Source organism: Peromyscus maniculatus, chromosome 3 (genome assembly GCF_049852395.1).
Source record: "Peromyscus maniculatus bairdii isolate BWxNUB_F1_BW_parent chromosome 3, HU_Pman_BW_mat_3.1, whole genome shotgun sequence".
In the NCBI taxonomy this organism is placed as follows: domain Eukaryota; kingdom Metazoa; phylum Chordata; class Mammalia; order Rodentia; family Cricetidae; genus Peromyscus; species Peromyscus maniculatus.
The window spans coordinates 39,071,051-39,089,166 of NC_134854.1; the positions used below are offsets into that span (position 1 = coordinate 39,071,051).

An 18,116-nucleotide genomic window follows, 5' to 3' on the forward strand; every position below is an offset into this window, starting at 1 on the left:
ATAAGCCTAAGGGAACAGTTCTACCTCCCTCCAAAAACCCTTCCCATAGCAACAGCCTTCAATGATGATGAAGATCGTGAACCAGAAGAAATGCCTCCAGAGGCAAAGATGAGAGATGAAGATGAAGACTATTGGAGGGAACACCATCAGCCAGGCCAAACTCCTTTAGCAAAGGAAAGCAGGGCTTTTCTATAACCAGAAGCTGTGAGAGTGAAATGTAATACTCGGAACTGTACATGACGAAGACAGTGAAATGTTTTGAGATTGGCGTGTGGGTGGGTGTGCTCCTGCAGTCTAGCAGGGACCGTCTCCCTTTGTAAAGAGTAATGTAAGACTAACCTGGAGCCATTTCTTTTTTCTCTTTCTTCTTTTTTCTCTCTTTCTTTAAATTAAGTAGTACACTAATAAATGAGAGTTTGAAATTAGAGGTAATTTATGTTTTATCCACAGATTTTAAGACACTTGCTAATTTTGTAGTTTCATGTGATTAGTTTCAAACGATTACAGATGATAAATCAGAAATGAGAATAAAATAAAAATAAAACAAAAATAACACTAAGATATAATAGAAATGTCACCCCCTAAGTGCAGAAGGCAGTTAATCTCTGAAATATCCAATTTAAACAACACAAGTATGAGATACATCTTGGTTCGCATCATTCACCCTCCAAATCAAGCCTTCCCGGTGGGGAGGAGAAAAAAAGCTGCAGTCTAGTATTTAAAGTGCGTCAGTTCAGAACGCAGGAGAGGGGCACAACCCCGTGCAGGTCCTTTATGCCTCGGGTGTGGTGGGTGTGGCATTGGGCTCCATCTCATCCTGGGGAGCTGGAGCAGAGGTTTCTCGTTCAGCCATTGCCTCTCGGACTTGGCTGCCTAAGACTGCATCATGGATGCTGTAGAACAGAAGTTCTTTTAAGGCAGGATTTTCAAAAAACCGGTTGCGGGTGAGGTCATTCACAACTTGTGCTATACAAAGAAAAGAAACATACTTCACATTCAATGTTTTGATCTCAAACATTGAAAAAAGTAATCTGTTATAGTTTACAAAACTAATTTGTTAATTTAGAGACAGGTTCTCATGTAACCTAGACTGGCCTTGAGCTCTTGATTCATCTCCTCCCTTTCCCAAATGCTGGGGTTTACACCTGGCATTTGGCATTACATAGTATCTACATGTGAACGTATATGTGAACACACACACACACACACACACACACACACACACACACACACACACGTGTTACTATGTATCCCTGACTAACCTAGAACTCATATGCAGTCCAGACTCTCCTCAAATTTACAGAAATCTGCCTGCTTCTGTCACTCAAGTGCTGGGATTAGAGGTAGGCACCACCACACCCTGTACACCACATAGTTTTAAATATCCAAAAGCTATGTAAGTCTTATTCCAGTCTATCTCGACCCTCTCATAGTTCCAATCTCAGGAAATGACTGTATTTCATTCTAGTATATTCTTCCATGATTTCTCTACAAAAATATAAACCTAAGTGTATGTTTTGGCCAGGCACAGTGGTGCATGCCTATAATCTTGTCTCTAGGAAGGCTGAAGCGAAGAAGATTATAAGTTTGAGGAGAGCCTGAGCTATATAACAAGCCTGTTGGAAAAAGAAAGTTCTTATTTTCCCTCTTCCCTTGCCGGAAATACAACACACACTCGTTCTCTGTAATTCTGAACTGTGTTTACATTTATTTTCATTTCTGCTGGTGATTGAACCCAGATCCTTCTGCATGCAGGCAAACACTCTTCCAAATGAGCTATATCCCCAGATCTACTTATTACTTACTTTTTATGATTGTCTGATAGTATATTATATAGTTGTGCTTTCATTTATTCATTGGGTTCTATCCCCCCCCCCCTTTTTTTTTTTTTTTTTGTTTTGTTTTTTGAGACAGGGTTTCTCTGTGTAGCTTTGCGTCTTTCCTGGAACTCACTTGGTAGCCCAGGCTGGCCTCGAACTCACAGAGATCCGCCTGGCTCTGCCTCCCGAGTGCTGGGATTAAAGGCGTGCTCCACCACCGCCCGGCTCTATCCCCTTTTTTAAAAGATGGGCTCTTTACATAACCCTGGCTGTCCCAGGACTCACTCTGCAGACCAGGCTGGCCTCAAACTCACAGAGATCCATCTGCCTCTGCCTCTTGAGGGACAGGATTAAAGACATGTGCCACCATGCCCTCCCCCTATGGGTTCCTTTTCTTTTGACATTTGAGATTTTTCTAGTCTTTTGTTTTTATAGACGATGATGTAATGGACAAATGCCATGTGTCATTTTGTACGTATGCAGTAAGATGTGGATCTGCTGAACTTGTACCGTGGAAAGCTGTTGTGTTTGCCTTCCACAGGGGCTGCTGCATTGCCCAGCCACTATTCCATCTGTGGCAACCTGTTCTCTACCAGGTGCCTTTGGAATGTGCTGCTGACGTTTGGGTTTTCACCAACCTAACAGATGAATAATTATGTCTCCTTGTGGATTTTGTTTTTAAGCACCATCTTAACTGAAATATAATATAAAACAAAAGTAGCAGCAAAGCTATTCCATTGGATGGAAATCCTAACAAGCAGAATGATTCATAGAATTATGGCTTATGTGTAGTAGCTACTAAAATAGTAAACTCTGACCAGTTCCTGCCCTCCAACTCCAGGCCAGAAGGCCATCTCAATGCCTGCAACTAACTGATTTCAAAACTGGCTTTACAGTGATTTTTTTCAGAGGAGTAAATTTTTTATTCTATAAAAAAGCTTAAATTATAGGAAAAAACTACAAGTGCAGTTAATTCTAAAAACAAAACAAAACAAAAAACCAGCCAACCAAACAACAAACAAAAACCTAGAATATTATTAAAACTTTCTCCATCCAGGAGCTGGAGAGATAGATCAGCAGTTACGAACACTTGTTACTTTTTCAGAGGACTCAGGTTTGGATTTCAGCATCAATACAATGTTCACAACAATTCGTAATTCCCGTTCTAGTGGCTCTGATCCCTCCTCTGACCCCTGCAGGCCCCCCGGCATGCCCATGGTATATGTACATACATGCAGGCAAAACACTAATACACATTAAAATGAATAAATCTAAAGTAAAAAGGCTTTCTCATCCTAAGGTGTACTCACCACTGCATCCCGCTAAGTACACATAAATACCAACATCTCCATACTCCTTCACAATCTGTAACAATATTGAAACAAAGTTTAACTTTTCTTGACCCTGTGCCATGTGCAAGTCATTTTCTACCAATATGTATTAAAGATATGAGACACTTAAATTCATTTTCTTGTGCTACTTAGCTTTAGCAGTTATGCACCTTTAAGCTAATAAGCTAAAAGTAATTTTGTACTTATTTGGTTTCCATACCAACAATGACAACTAGGAGTATCAAAACATTATTAAATTTTATTTTTGTGTAATAAAGATGTTATGACAATGATTTTTAAATAAATATTATAGAGATAAATACTAAGATATGTACAGATAATGTGACATCTAGGACGTGCTTCACAATAAGAGAAAGTAGTGTTGGGAATTCATGAAGTCAGACCAGCAATAAACTGTTAATTGCTGAAGCTGAGGATCATTATACTATACTCTATATTAAAAAATGTCCATAACCAAAAGTTGCAAAAACAACAACAACAAAGTAAGAATTGACATGGGACTCTGGTCCCTGTCCCTGAGGGAACTGGTGCTAATGCTGGCATCCAGACACTGAATGACTTGCTCCAGGTGGTACTTACCCCAGCCAGAGTTTTTACTCCAACAGAATCGATAAAATTGACTTGTGTAAAGTCAAGAATGACAGTGTGAACATTCTCCCCCTGGGGCATGAATCTCTGCATCTCTTCAGGAAATGTTGTTTTGATGACTATTGGGGGATATTTTACTTCATCATCCTCTTCTTCAGGCTTCGTAGCATCTTCTCCATCTACTTCTGCATCCTATGTCAAAAATGAGACAATGAATTTTCTCTTTTTAAAATTAACTTAATTTTATGTGTATGAGTGATGTGTCTGCATCTACGTTTGTGCACCATGTGCATGCAGTGCCCATGGGGGCCAGAAGAGGGCAGCAGATCCCCTGGGACTGGAGTTAAAGTTATGAGCCACCATGTGGGTACTAGAGTTGAACCCAGGTCATCTGGAAGAGTGGCTAATGCTTGTAACTTCTGAGCCACCTCTTCAGCACCATAAGTCGTGAATTTTCTATACAACTCACTTTTTTTTTCTATGAGAAAGATTCATAATGGAAAATAAGTCCATGTGTTCTCAAAAATCAATATGTGTATTTATTTAGCTAAGTTTCTTCAGGCATACACATTCCCCTCTATTTTAGTCCAGCACAGTTTATATTTCTTATTCATTGTCCCCACTATTTTAGAAAATAGTCCTATTAACTTCAGCCTGAAGGGTCACAAGTTACCAGAAGTCTAAACAGCAAAAACCAGCCTTTGAGTTTTTAATTATCAGCTAAATAACAAAGTATAGTAGTCAAATTTCTTAAGGTACTATGTTATTTTAATTTTTTAAAACTGCTTTCACTGCTTATTTCATAAGTATCCTCACAACTGACTTTATCACATTCTTGTTTCTCTTGTTTTTGAGACAGGATCTCAATTATCCCAGACTGGGGCCTCCTGAGATGCCCAGCACACCCAGCTGTCTCACATTCATAACACACAGAGGAAACCTAGAGCCTTCCCATATGCGCAGCTTCATGCTGTGTTTAGATTTTAACATGGTTAAAGATGGGGGACATGCAGATTAAGAGGAAAAGAGAAATTACAAGACCATTTACCACTTTGACAACAGTCGCATTGGCCACATTGGCATTTCCGACTTCCTTCGCATACTTCCTCATGGCCTTTCTTCTTGCTCCCATTATGAGTGCTGGGTTCACACCAGTCTGTACAAAGACAATGGATGCAACGTCATTTCACAGTTCCCAAGGACCCACCCAAAGACCACTCAATCTCCAGCTCTCCCTGGCCAATCACTTTCTGTACCAGGTTATCACCCGACCCGTGTTCTACCTTTCCCTCGGATGCCCTGAACTGAGTCACAGCTATTAGTTGTTTTTCTTAGGCTGAGTCTTCATTCAAGACTAGCAGACACTGAATAACTGAAAAACTGTGCAATGGTATTTACTAAATGTAGAATTCTTAGATTTCTAAACTTGTCTGTGTGGGTAGTGGAGGTTGAGTCTTAATCACGGCCCACAGGAGTCTTAGAGTAAGATTGCCTTTTCATTTCTTTAAATATGTAATGCATGCACATGACAAAGGAATGTTTGCTCAACCATGGGAGTGTATTTAATGCCAGACACTGGATGGTACACATAAAATTTTTTAAATAGCTGGGCAGTGGTGGCACGCACCTTTAATCCCAGCAGAGGTGGAGGCAGGTGGATCTCTGTGAGTTCAAGGCCACCCTGGTCTACATAGTGAGTTCCAAGACAGCCAGGGTTACACAGAGAAACCCTGTCTTGAAAAACAACAACAACAACAAAAAACTCCAAAAGTTTAAAATAGTGAATATTTTACTCTAGTAGGCAGAGAAATAATCCTTTAATCTCTTCCAACCCACAATGTCCTCCTCAGAAAGAATCAACTTTTAATTTCTAATTAAAAAATTAAAATTTTTGTCTTTATTTATTACTCTTAATAAATAAAAAGTAGCTCACCTTTCTTTTTAACGCGTTGCTATACAAGTCACTATTTGCATAGTAAATTGGGGCATTTATTTGGAATATTTTTATTCCAGGAATTTCTTTCACCTGAGAGGTAAAACATAATGATTTCAACACCTGGGTATATTTCAGAATCGAAATTGCAGTCATCTCCCTCCTCCAACATGAAGATGAACACAGAAAGTGTGAAGGGCCCTCTTACCATGTTTAGATAAAATTATGTCGCTCAACTAAAACTCTGAGAGGGAGAGTTATGAAGGAAGGGTTTTGTTCTTTGAGACTCTGTTGCCTAGGCCAGTCCTAACTCCTGAAGGGAAGCAGTGCTCCCCTCTACCACGTGAGGAGCCAGGATCGACAACCACACCTCATTTGAAAGCTTAGAGAACACACATCCTCCTGTTTATTTTACAATATAGTCTTTGCTTCATTTTTTTAAAACTACTAAACACAAGGAAGAGCTGGAAAAAGACCCAAAGGAGAAAAAGAATGGAGAAGAAAGGCTAGGCTGTTGCCAGACCCACCGGGACCACAGGCAAATGAGGTAACACAGAGTTACCTGGTTTGATCCACAATTCAACACAAATAAAGCAGGGTGAATATTTTCTTGAGAAGTCTCATAGAACCCAAAGGTTCTATTTAGAGTTTAGTAATTTAATAGAAAGACATCTATGCTAACACTTGGCTCATTTCCCAATAATTTATAGTGAGTCTCCCCAAGCAGAAAACAAAGGAAATAGTTTTCAAAGGTTTTGTAAAGTCTTTGAAGATTCTGTAGATGACAAGAACATTAAAATCAAGGAACTCTGAGGCTGTAATTTTAGCTATTAAAGATGAAGTGGGAGAGCACCATCGTCCCACCACCTAGATCTTAACATGATTAAAACTGGTATTTCCCCACTGGTTTATACTCATCAAAAGAAAACCTTGCACATACAAAGCATCCTCAGCTTCAGTGTTTTTACAATGTGCACTCTTATACCCATTCTCATTGAAACAAACATTAGGAAACAGGGGAATTAATATACCCTAGGTATACTAGGTATTAATAAAGCACAAAACTTTGTCCAGGCAGTGAATGGAAGCTGCGTCTTTCACATTGCTCACTAGGTCTCTCTTCCTCTCTCTCCTTCACCATGGGTAGAAACATTACTCAGCCATGTCCAGCACATGCTTACACTCATTTAAGGTATCAGGAAAAGGTCCTACCTCCTCATATGCATCTATGTCAATGTACACATCGGTGTCGGGGAGCTGCCCCAGGACTTTGTAGCTCGGACTGTAGAGAGAAGGAAGAAGCAATTCAATAGGCAGATGAGGAAAGGACTGCCCTGCCCCCCTGGAGTGCTTGGGCACCGTTTCTGTACAGGTCTAGATCCTACTAATCAATTCCAGCAGAGCTCAGCCTCATTACTGCCCATGGATGCAGGAGCAAAGAGGTCTCTTTCTGTAAATATCCATTGGTTTTATTTGCTGATCGTCACAGCCTGCCACACCTTGCAGTGTGCATAGCTATACGTTCTAATTTTATGAAGATGATAAAATCCCAAGAATCAGTCTCTAAAGCCAGGTGGTGGTGGTTCATGGCACTTGGGAGGCAGAGGCAGGTGGATCTCTGAGTTAGAGGCCAGCCTGGTCTACAGAGTAAGTTTCAGGACAGCCAGGTCTACACAGAGAAACCATGTCTCAAACAATAACAAAACAAACAAGAACCAGCCTCTAGATCCATGAAAAACCACATTTAAATCATTTTTTCATCACATGCTGTGACTTGAGTAAGTCCCCAGTCACCCTAGGACTGAATTTTTACATGTGTGGAATGGGGGTGCTAATACTCATTGAGTTGTGAGGATGGAATGACATAAAGTATTGATCTTTACAAAGAGCTAAGCATGTAAGTAATTGTCATCACTTACTGCCACCCTTAACTTCATTATCATTGTCCACACCAGTATTATCATTGTTCTATGTCTGTCACCCTCAGGGGAGACCAACGTGTAGAAGGGAAGGACAATGTCTTGTTGACTACACAGCTTGAGAGTCTGGTCTCTCTGTGGAAGCATAGCAGAACCTCAACAAATATCAACTCAAGGAAGAGTATAATTACTTTCTTATGTTTGACAAAGCCGACTAAACTCTGATCTTGTGGTTGAAGGAAGGACTCCATTGCATCAATAGCAGCTACAGTTCATGGAAAAGATGCTTAGGAATGGTCTGTTAAATGAGTTCTCCTCCGAGCAATGTGCTCTGAGGGAACCTGAGTACTTGGAACATGACTGTGATGGATAGTTTTAAGTAAACTTGATAGTCTTGTGTCCTTTCAGAGTCGTCTGAAAGGAGCGAACATCAATTGAGAAAATGCCTCTATGAGATCAAGTTGTAGACAAATCATTTTCTTAAATAGTGATAGATCAGTGAGGGCCCAGCCCATTGTGGGAGGGGCCATCTCTAGCCTGGTGGCCTGGGTTCTATAAGAAAGCAGTCTGAGCAAGCCATGGGGATCAAGCCAGTAAGCAGCACTCTCCCATGTCCTCTGCATCAGCTCCTGCCTGCAGGTCCCTGCCCTGTTTGAGTTCCTATCCTGACTTCCTTCAGTGATTAACAGCAATGCTGAAGTGTAAGTCAAATACACCCTTTCCTCCCCAGCTTGCTTTTTGGTTATGGTATTTTATCACAGTAATAGAAACTGTAACTAAGACAACATGGAAACTAATGTGCAAGTAGCTGACTCATGGAAGTGTGTCCTAATTATAGAATAGGAAGCAACTGAGAATATAAACAGTTTTTTGAGTGATAGTCTCCCAAATGCCAACCTGCAAAATTACAGGAAAACCAGAAAGGACAGGACTCAAGTCTAATTATTTGAGGAAGACAGAGAAGTATATCATTAGAGAAACAAAGCAAAAATCAACCCTTGATAAGTTTTACTCAGTGAAGAAAACAAGCTGTTTGCATCTCAGATTCTATCCTGTGGTTTGTCAGAGGACATAGATGTTGTTTGTTTTGGAGGTGAGGGTTGAGCTGGGGCCTCGTGTCTGGAAAGCACATGCTCTACCCTAAGCTACACCCTCGACTCCCTGGGTATCTTTAAGCACATCATTTACCAGAGCTCTGAGATAGAGAACTCCTCTATATTCTAGTAAGAGCATGTATAACAATAGGGAAAACTTCTTTAAGAAAAGATGGACACCAGGGGTCTGGAGAGATGGCTTAGCAGTTAAGAGCACTGGCTGCTCTTCCAGAGGACCCAGTTCATTTCCCAGCACCCACAGGGCAGGTCACAACTGTCTGCAATTCCAGTTCCAGGAGATCCAACACCCTTCTCTGCTCTCCATAGGTACTGTGCATGCACACAGTGCACAGACATACATGGAGGCAAAAACACTGTACACAGAAAATAAAATTAAAAAAATGAAAAACAGTGTTAAAATTTGTTAATAAAAGTAGTTAATTCCATTCTCAACTTAGACCACTCAAAAACTTAACATTTTCTTTTATGTTACTTCAATGAAGAAAATGTTCACTTCCTACCTAGAATACTCACCATTCTGCACGTAAAGGGTTAACATCCCTCAATACTCCCACCCAAAGGGCCTTTCAAACTTAAAGGACCATTATGTGACTTGTAACTACGGGTAGACTGACCAGTGTATTACAGGTGAAGGGCACCACCCTAAGTTGAATGTATGGTACCACCACAGCATGCCTACATCTCTGCACTCCTTATTCTTAGGTAGAGTTCTTGTTTTGAAAGATTATTTCATGCCTTCCCAATGGACTCAGTTTCCCACCAGGAAGAAGGGATAGGGCATAGTGGCTCAAAGCGGAGGGGCAGCCTGAAACCTGTAAAACTAGGTGTTGGAGTTTGCACCATGTTGTTGCTAAAGCATGATTGACTCGGAAGAGGGCAAACAAGCCAGTGCATGCCTGCACCAGACCCAGCAGTGTCGAGGGCAGGAAGCATGCTCTGAGGACAAGACCATTACCGGCCTCCAACTGTGATGTGGCAGAGCATCGGACAAAACTGTATGGAATTATTTTTATCCCTTACCCCACCCCTTTCCAGGTGTTAGGGCTTGAATTCAGGGCCTTGAACATGCCAGGCATGTGTCCTACCATGAGGCTCTTCTTCCAGTCATACTGTACTGTAACTTCAGCTGGGATGCTCTTGTGGAATGTTATTTTAAGACATGCTACATTTGTTTATGTTGTGGAACATTTGTTTAATGATGCAAAGATGTGTCGCATTCTTTTTTTTTTTTTGGTTTTTCGAGACAGGGTTTCTCTGTGTAGCTTTGCGCCTTTCCTGGAACTCACTTGGTAGCCCAGGCTGGCCTCGAACTCACAGAGATCCTCCTGGCTCTGCCTCCCGAGTGCTGGGATCAAAGGCGTGCGCCACCACCGCCCGGCCATGTTGCATTCTTTTATGTTGCATTTGTTTAACTCCATGAAGTTGTATTACTTTGACTGTCTAAAATGCCTGATGGTCTGACAAAGAGCTGAATGGCCAATAGCAAGGCAGAAGAAAGGATAGGAGGAGCTGGTGGGCAGAGAGAATAAATGGGAGGAGAAAAAGAGAGAAAGAAGATCAAGGAGAAAGAAAAGGAGAGGAGAAGAGAACTTTGGGGGCCAGCCACCCAGCTACACAGCCAGCCATGGGGTAAGAAGTAAAGAAAGATATACAGAAACAGAGAAAGGTAAAAGCCAAGAGGCAAAAGGTAGATGGGATAATTTAAGAAAAACTGACTAGAAATAAGCCAAGCTAAGGCCAGGCATTTATAAGTAATAATAAGTCTCTGTGTGTATTTATTTGGGAGCTGAGTGGAAGGCCCCGAAAAGGGTAAAAGTCAAAACAAAACAAAACAAAACAAAAAACCACCCAGGACACTTGCACCATTTCAGCAAGGCACTCACCTCTGTGTTCTGTAAATCACAGTCAGTAGAGCAATGATCACAGCAGTAATCAGTCCATAGTCCAACCCCAGAAACAGGGAGGACACAAAGGTAGTAAGCCAGATGGTCTAAAGGAAAGTCAAAGAGCGTCTAGAGGATCATGTTAATAATTCCATAAGAAATACACACGTGCATGCGCGCCTCGCCGGAATAACACAACGATTAACTACATTAATATCTTTCTCACATTTGTATTCACACCACTGGTAGCTGCTGGCCTGTAACTAACAGCCACCTTTACTTACCAGCTCTATTTTGCTGGTTCTCCAGAAGAAGGGCAGATCTGAGAACTGCATAAACATTCCCTTCAGGTTGACGATCACAATGGCTGAAAGCACAGCCTGTAACACAACACAGCCACCCATGCCTCTCCAGTTGTGGCCACACAGCCTCCTTCTCTGGCCACACCGTCTTTCTCCTGCCTTTCCCACCCCCCTTTCTCCACATGTCCTTATGGAGCACTCAGGACACCTTTGAAGTTATGGGCATCAAGACTTTTTCAGCATTTGGTCACTTAAAGCTGGCCATAGAAAACCAGGTGTATGTCCTACCAGGAAATCTGCACGGCACCTAAGAGGTCCAGGATAAAATTTGTGGGTACAGGAATTATTTCATCTATGGTCTTTCTCCTTAGGACTTCATTTCTTTTCTGATTTCTCTTAAATTAAATATAGTCAGCAAATAAATGTCCTGTTGTAGGTCATCTCAGAATTTTAATGAAAATGGAAGGTCATGGAAGGTCAAAGAGAGAGGGTGTCTTGGGGTCAGCCGGCCCAAACATGACTTTGCAGAAAAGGAAACTGTGAGCAGGAGGTCAAGGATGTGCAGCTGTCAGTAGGTGATGGATAGGATCTGGTCATCACCATGGCCCTTTCTCATACTACCCTGCTGAAGTTACAGTAAAAAGAAAACAACAACAACCCTCCAAGACAGCCACAAAAACATGAACAGCATAGCATGAACCCCCTCCCATCAAGCCCACAGTACACACCTGGGGCAGTGACTCAAAGAGGAATCCAGTGGCTAAGATGACCAGGAGAATCATTAACGAGGCCAAACAACCTGCAAGCTGGATGCGAAAAGACACGTGGAAGGGTCTTTTAGACCAGAGTCAAAAATAGGCATAGGCTGATCTTATTTTGCCCATTTTCACAGTGGGAAAAATCAAGAACATACAGGTTTAAAGAAGTCTTCCAAAGCTTATGTGAGTTACATAAACTCATAACTCTAGTTCATTACCTCCAGCCTACACCTCTTGCCTCCTCCTTGATAGTGAGTTCCTCTTGCAGCTTTTAAGCAGAACTAAACTGCTTAAACATCCTGGCCAAATGCTCTTGTCAGAGGTGGAGAATGGCATTGGGTGCCAACCTGAGACCCAGGAACAGATGAGTTCAGACTAGCATTTGCTGTCCAATGGCAAGTCCAACCACATGTCATGATTTCAGTTTTTAAAAATTAAAATGAAAGGTCTTGGTTGCATAGCCACATTTCAGGCACTCAAGAGCCACATGCTGCTAATGGCGGCCATGTTGGATGGTGCAAAGAATAAAGACCTCCATCATTGTGTGGATGTTCCGTTGCATGGAGCTAGCCTCATGAGGGTCATACTCAGTCTCAGGCTTCCAGAAAAAGCTCATGTCTGAACATTTAAGGTTTACTGTAGCAAGTGGAGTGTCATATAACTTCCAATTTAACTGGAGAATGTACCTCTTTCCTATCGATCCAGGTTTTGTGTGTGTGTGTGTGTGTGTGTGTGTGTGTGTGTGTGTGTGTGTGTGTGTGTGTGTGATTTGCTTCACCCAATCATGCCTTTCTCTGATTTGCTGCACAGCTTACTGAAGCATGGACCTGCAGGCAGAGTGGCTTACTTTGGATGCAGGACAGAATCAAGAGATGGACATTTAATCCCAGCCAGATCACCAGTTCTTAGAGGACTGTTGTACATACCTGGGTTTTTCCTCCTGTTCCCTCCTGAACAAGGCTTCGAGACAAGGAGCAAGAAATTGAAAAGGTCTGGAAGAGCGATCCGATGGAGTTGCAGATCCCCAAGGCAATGAGCTCCTTTCCCATGTGGGAACAAAACAAAGGTGACAGACAGGTCACTCTTAGAGAGGAGCACAGGAGTGCATTACACACACACCTTCAGTGGTGCAGGCTTTCCTGCATTCCCTTAGCAAAAGCTGTTTCTTTACCGTGAGTTCAAAATTGGAATTAGGGCATATTGCATAGTGGGAGGAAAACTGGATTTTCATTGTGTTGGAAATAAATGCTGTGATTCCTACTTGCTCCATTTCCCAAACCCACTCTCTATACAAACAGTGCTTTTATAAAAGACTGAAAAAAAAACCTGAGAAAATACTTCTCAAAAGAGAAAGTTCTGGATGCATGAGTACTGGCATCTTTTACATGTCTGGCCTGTTGCTCATGAAGAAATGCATGTCAGTGCCTTCTTAGGACCTGTGAGTCCTTTTCTAAGTGCTACTTTGGAATTTCTAGGTTGATTTTATATAAATGTGGAACATCTGGTCCATGCCCAGCAATTCCAGCACTCTGGAGGCTGAGGCAGGATACTACCACAAGTTTGAGGCTTAGCTACAGAGTGAGACCATGCCTCTAAAATAATCAATATGTCATTGTGTAATGAAAAAGTATCTGCTAGCTGGGTGTAGTGGTGCACACCTTTAATCCCAGTGCTTGGGGGACAGAGGCAGGTGGATCTCTGAGTTCAAGGCCAGCCTGGTCTATAGGGAGAGTTCCAGCATCCAGAGTCACATAATGAGACTCTATCTCAAAAAAAAAAAATGAAATAAAAAAATAAATATTTGCTTGACTTTTCTCAGAAAGGATTTTCATTCTATGCTAAGATTTGCTATTTTGTAACATATGAAAAGAATCTGCCATAAAATGTGAAATAATGTAGTGAGCTAAAAGAGACACTGTAACAAGATTACAGATCATGGCGTTTGGATTAAATACCCACCCACAGCTATGTTATAAAAGAAGGCAGCAAAGAGAAAACAAAGTCCCAGCAGTCAGAAAACTGGAGCAGGAGGATTGTTGTGACTTTGAGGCGAGCATGGGCCACATAATGAATTCCAGGTCATTAGCCACAGTGTGAGACCTTGTGTGCAATAGTGATGGAAGGAGAGGGAGAAGAGGAGGGTGGGATGAAAGGAAGAGGGAGGAGAATACCGTAGTGTCACATAATACATTCTTCATTATGTCCACCACCAGAATAGCTTTCCTCCTGTGCTACCCCCTTTGCCGCCTCCAGCAGAACTTGGTGCTTGCACCCCAGTGAAATACCCATGTGAAACTGGTGTTTTTTACCTGATTGCCATCAACCTGGTAGCCATGCTTATTTGCCAAGGTTTTGGCCATGGAGATTGTCACTGAAAATCCAACGATGGCTATGGCAATGGCATCCACATACACGAGATGGAAGAGGCTGGTGTCTGGGTTGGCGGGAGGAAGTAGCCTGCAAAGCCAAGACAAATGACCATCGGGTTAAACACTCAGAGTGGGGCAGAAATGGGAGAGCGGCATTATCTGCAAACGAGAAGACCGGTGCTCAAGTATGTGTTACTTCTTATGTGGCAACAAGAGGGGCCCTCCTGCTGCCCAGGTTCTTTCCTGGTCCATGCTGCAGAGCGGCTTTCTATGGGAAGGATTGTCTGTATAGATCAGGTGCTGCGGTATGCATAGCAGAGTAACGTCATACCTGACGGCAGGTGCACGTAAGACTATGATGAAGACAGGGTGGAGACATCTGAGCCAGGCTGGGGTGGAGAGAGATTTGGACAAGCACTGCTTCAGTGGACAGTTGCCGCCCTGCTTACATACTCGCTTCTCCCCTCTGCTCTTCCTGTGCCACTGTCCCTTGAGTTCTAACATGGAAAAGAGAAGGTACTACTCCGTGGGCCTCACAGGGGAACTGGAGGAGCCAAGGTGTGACTTCTGCAACCATGCAGCTTTTTCCGATCTTGTAGTTTGGAACTCCTGTCCTAAAAGCAATCTGACAGTGGGGATTTGCAGAGGCATCTTGCTCAGTTCCAGGCATTGGGTTAAATAACTGTAGCATTCACTTACTTGCTATATAAGCCAATTACCACATTCTTGTGTGTGAAGTCCTCTGGGCTGGTTTCTATGCTTGCTTAACTGTCTCTCAATGACTGCGAATGAAGCATCACCACAGCCCCAAGTTTACAGATGTGCAAATGAAGCACCAGGTTACACAGCTGTGCAAGCCCAAACAGTTCTTCCATGAAGAACACAAAAGCATGAATAACTTGCCTTTTGGGAGGGGGGGGCGGTTGGGGATTTAGCTCAGTGGTAGAGTGCTTGCCTAGCAAGCACAAGGCCCTGGGTTCGGTCCTCAGCTCAAAAAAAAAAAAAAAAAAAAAAAAAAAACACTTGCCTTTTTCCCCAATGTTTTCACACTGTGTCGAAGTACAAGGGCAGAAGGGCATTTCAAACCCTGAGGTAAGGAAAGGGAGACAATGCCTGATAAGCCTAGTTTATTTTTTACATAACCCCTCTCTCAACAACAGGCCTATTTCACAGGCTCCACCAACATTCCAGATTATAGGTAAAAAAGGGATACTTTCAGGTATGAAGTGATTCTCCCAAGACAGAACAGAAAGACAAACCTAGAGGCCTGACTACGAAGAGGGACCTGACAGTTGGTTTCCGCCGGAAATATGGGATACTAGAACAGAATATGTTTTGAAATGAGTTCAAGAAAGTGACCCTGGGATTTCTACCAGTCAGCTGCCACTTTCTGGGCCCTTCAGCATCTCTCGGTGGTGAGTCCATATTGATAGCGCAGTGGTTAGCTTCAAACTCCGCCTCCAGCCATTCCTCACACTTGCAGACACAACTGCTTCTTCCACTGGATGCGGCTCTCTTACTGGAGCCAGGCTGGCCTCCAGGTGGGCTGTTTGGGCTTGTGTTTGCAATGTCTCCCACAGGCTCACGTTCTGAACACTCGTGCCCCATTTGTGGCTCTATTTTGAAAGCTGCGGAGTCTTTAGGGGTGAGGCCTGGCCAGCAGAGGTAGATCGGGAGGGGCAGGCTTTTGAAAGCTATCTCTACCCCTGGTTCTAGCCTGGCCAAAAGGCTCCCTCATCCACGATGTGAGAAGTCACTGTGTCATGCTCCTGCGTCATGCTCCTGCTGCTGTGGATGGAGCCACGCCTGTCCCACTATGATGGACAGAAAGGGACAAAACAATTCTCTCCTTCCTTACATTGTTTCTGCCAGGTAATCTGGTCACAGTTACAGAGTGTGCAAGAAATGGGGTCATCACTGTGACAGAGCTAATCCGTACTTCTCAGATGGTTAGAACTGACTTTGAGGAGAAATGAGGAAGAGTTTGAAGCTGTGGGCTTGATTAAATCCTAGAACGCTAACAAGAGCCTCCTGGTTGGTTCTGCTGGGAGTTTGGAAGTCCAAAATGTGGATAGAAATGTGAATGTGAAGGCTGAACTCATGAGGTTCCAGATGAGAACAAGGTCTCTCATGAGAACTGGGCTAGAGGTGATTTGTGTTACTTTTGTCCAAGAATCTGGATACTTGGGTCCAGGTCCTGAAAAGATGACTGAGGAGTGAGGAAGTAATCGGCTAGTTGATTTGGTGGAGGAAACTTCAACAAGACATGTACCATTTCAGCTGTGGCTTAGTTATTACTTGCTTTTAGCCAGGTAGTGAGAGTTTAGATAAACCAATGAGCAGACTGGACAGGAAAGGACAGAGAGCACACTTAGAGCCGTTCCAGACAAAGCAGGTTGGTAAAGAGACTCATGCCATTAAAGAGAAGCCAGGGACCATGCAGTGGGACAACAGGAAAGATGCCTTGCTATGGAGACCTCTTTCCCTGAAGGCCTCAGAATATAAGAATGCAAATTTATTTGAAACTTCCATTTCAAAAGAGAGAGATGAAGGAGTGCCCTGCAGAAAAAGTGATGCCTAGGGAAGTGTTTGGCCAAGTCCAGCTGTGCAGGCACTCACAGGCTGTGGGCTATTTGGCCCCAGCTATTCCGACTTGGTGTAATGTATATGGTGCTGGTTTTGCAGGCATGCAGAATGCAATAGTAACAGATCACTGGGGCTTTCACCAATGTTCTAGAGGAAACCTCAAGATGTCAAGCAATGCTTGGCCAGGTCAGTTCCCTGCAGGAGGCCTCTGAGCTGAACGTGCAAGAAGCTGGGATGGTTTGACTCTGCAATGTCCCCATGTTTTGAACCCTCAGTCCCCAGCTCCTGGCATCTCTTTGAAGGCCATGAGCCTTTAGGAGGTAGGCCTGCATAGAGGAAGCAGGTTAACAGGGGAAGGACCTTGAAGGTCATCTGTTCTCCTGGCTCCCTGCTGGGCTCTTTGCCTCGGCTTGCTGCCGCCTGTGGAGTTAATGCCTGCTCCTGCTGCCATCCCTGACAATGCTGCTCCTCCACCACACCTTAGCTGCTATGAGGACCAAATCTCTCTGGAACTCTGAGCAACATGGACCTGTGCTACTTTATTTCTGTTTCTTGTTCTTTTTTTGCCTACTAGGTGTTTCGGTCATAGTGATCCAAAAAGAAGTTATTACACCCTTGAGCAGCAGAAACGCAGAGAAAGCTTCACACAGCCTGGGAAATACTCTGCTTTCCCAGGTTCCGAGGAAACCACATTAAAAGAATTGGCTGTTCTGCTGGAGATGTCATGAGGAAAGAAGATGCCAGCCAGCCCCAGCTGTTAGCCCAGGCTGGCTCCAGCTCACTGTGTAGCCCAGGCTGGCCTCACATATGCCTTCCCTTTACCACACCTTCCCATATGCTAGGAGTACAGGTGCATGCCACCACATTTGAACACCTGCTTGGTTTTGAGGAAATTTCAAGAGGTAAAGTTTTCTGGGTAGCCAAGCTTCAGAAGGTAAAATCATTGTCTCGTTCTTAAAGTTTAGGCACATGTCCCACAGATGGAGGGTGGGCAGCACAGCTGGCTCAGTGGTTCAGTGGTTCAGTGGCTCAGGGGTACAGTGGTACAGTGGTTCAGTGGTTCAGTGGTACAGTGGCTCAGTGGTTCAGTGGTACAGGGGTACAGTGGCTCAGTGGTACAGTGGTTCAGTGGTTCAGTGGTACAGTGGTACAGTGGTTCAGTGGTTCAGTGGCTCAGTGGTTCAGTGGCTCAGTGGCTCAGTGGTTCAGTGGCTCAGTGGCTCAGTGGCTCAGTGGCTCAGTGGTTCAGTGGCTCAGTGGTTCAGTGGTTCAGTGGCTCAGTGGTTCAGTGCCTTAGGGGAGGGAGGCATCAAGGACCAGTCAAGGGGACACAGATGTTAACCTACCGGCAGTTTTTTGTTTTGTTTATTTAAAGGAAAAATCTAAACGTTAGACTTTCTCATTTAATTAAATTATTTGTAGCTAGTAACAGAATAGGATTATCTACTGGATCTAATCAAAGACTAATGGTTATCACAGTACTCACTGTTA

At 43.3% G+C, this 18,116-nt stretch overlaps 1 protein-coding gene across 1 annotated transcript in view; it reads right to left on the minus strand.

Annotated features, from left to right (window-relative positions):
• Positions 1 to 648: 648 nt before the first annotated feature.
• Positions 649 to 18,116, minus strand: part of Slc26a5 (solute carrier family 26 member 5) — a 41,129-nt gene continuing 23,661 nt past the window's right edge. Inside the window, exons 8-18 of the mRNA XM_042272883.2 lie at positions 13,980 to 14,127; positions 12,597 to 12,710; positions 11,641 to 11,718; positions 10,895 to 10,990; positions 10,611 to 10,717; positions 6,906 to 6,975; positions 5,694 to 5,786; positions 4,809 to 4,916; positions 3,752 to 3,952; positions 3,131 to 3,185; positions 649 to 966 (exon numbers count right to left, since the gene is read on the minus strand). Coding sequence (XP_042128817.1) covers positions 773 to 966; positions 3,131 to 3,185; positions 3,752 to 3,952; positions 4,809 to 4,916; positions 5,694 to 5,786; positions 6,906 to 6,975; positions 10,611 to 10,717; positions 10,895 to 10,990; positions 11,641 to 11,718; positions 12,597 to 12,710; positions 13,980 to 14,127 — 1,264 coding nt within the window. The 3' untranslated portion in view covers positions 649 to 772. The remainder of the gene's footprint in view (positions 967 to 3,130; positions 3,186 to 3,751; positions 3,953 to 4,808; positions 4,917 to 5,693; positions 5,787 to 6,905; positions 6,976 to 10,610; positions 10,718 to 10,894; positions 10,991 to 11,640; positions 11,719 to 12,596; positions 12,711 to 13,979; positions 14,128 to 18,116) is intronic.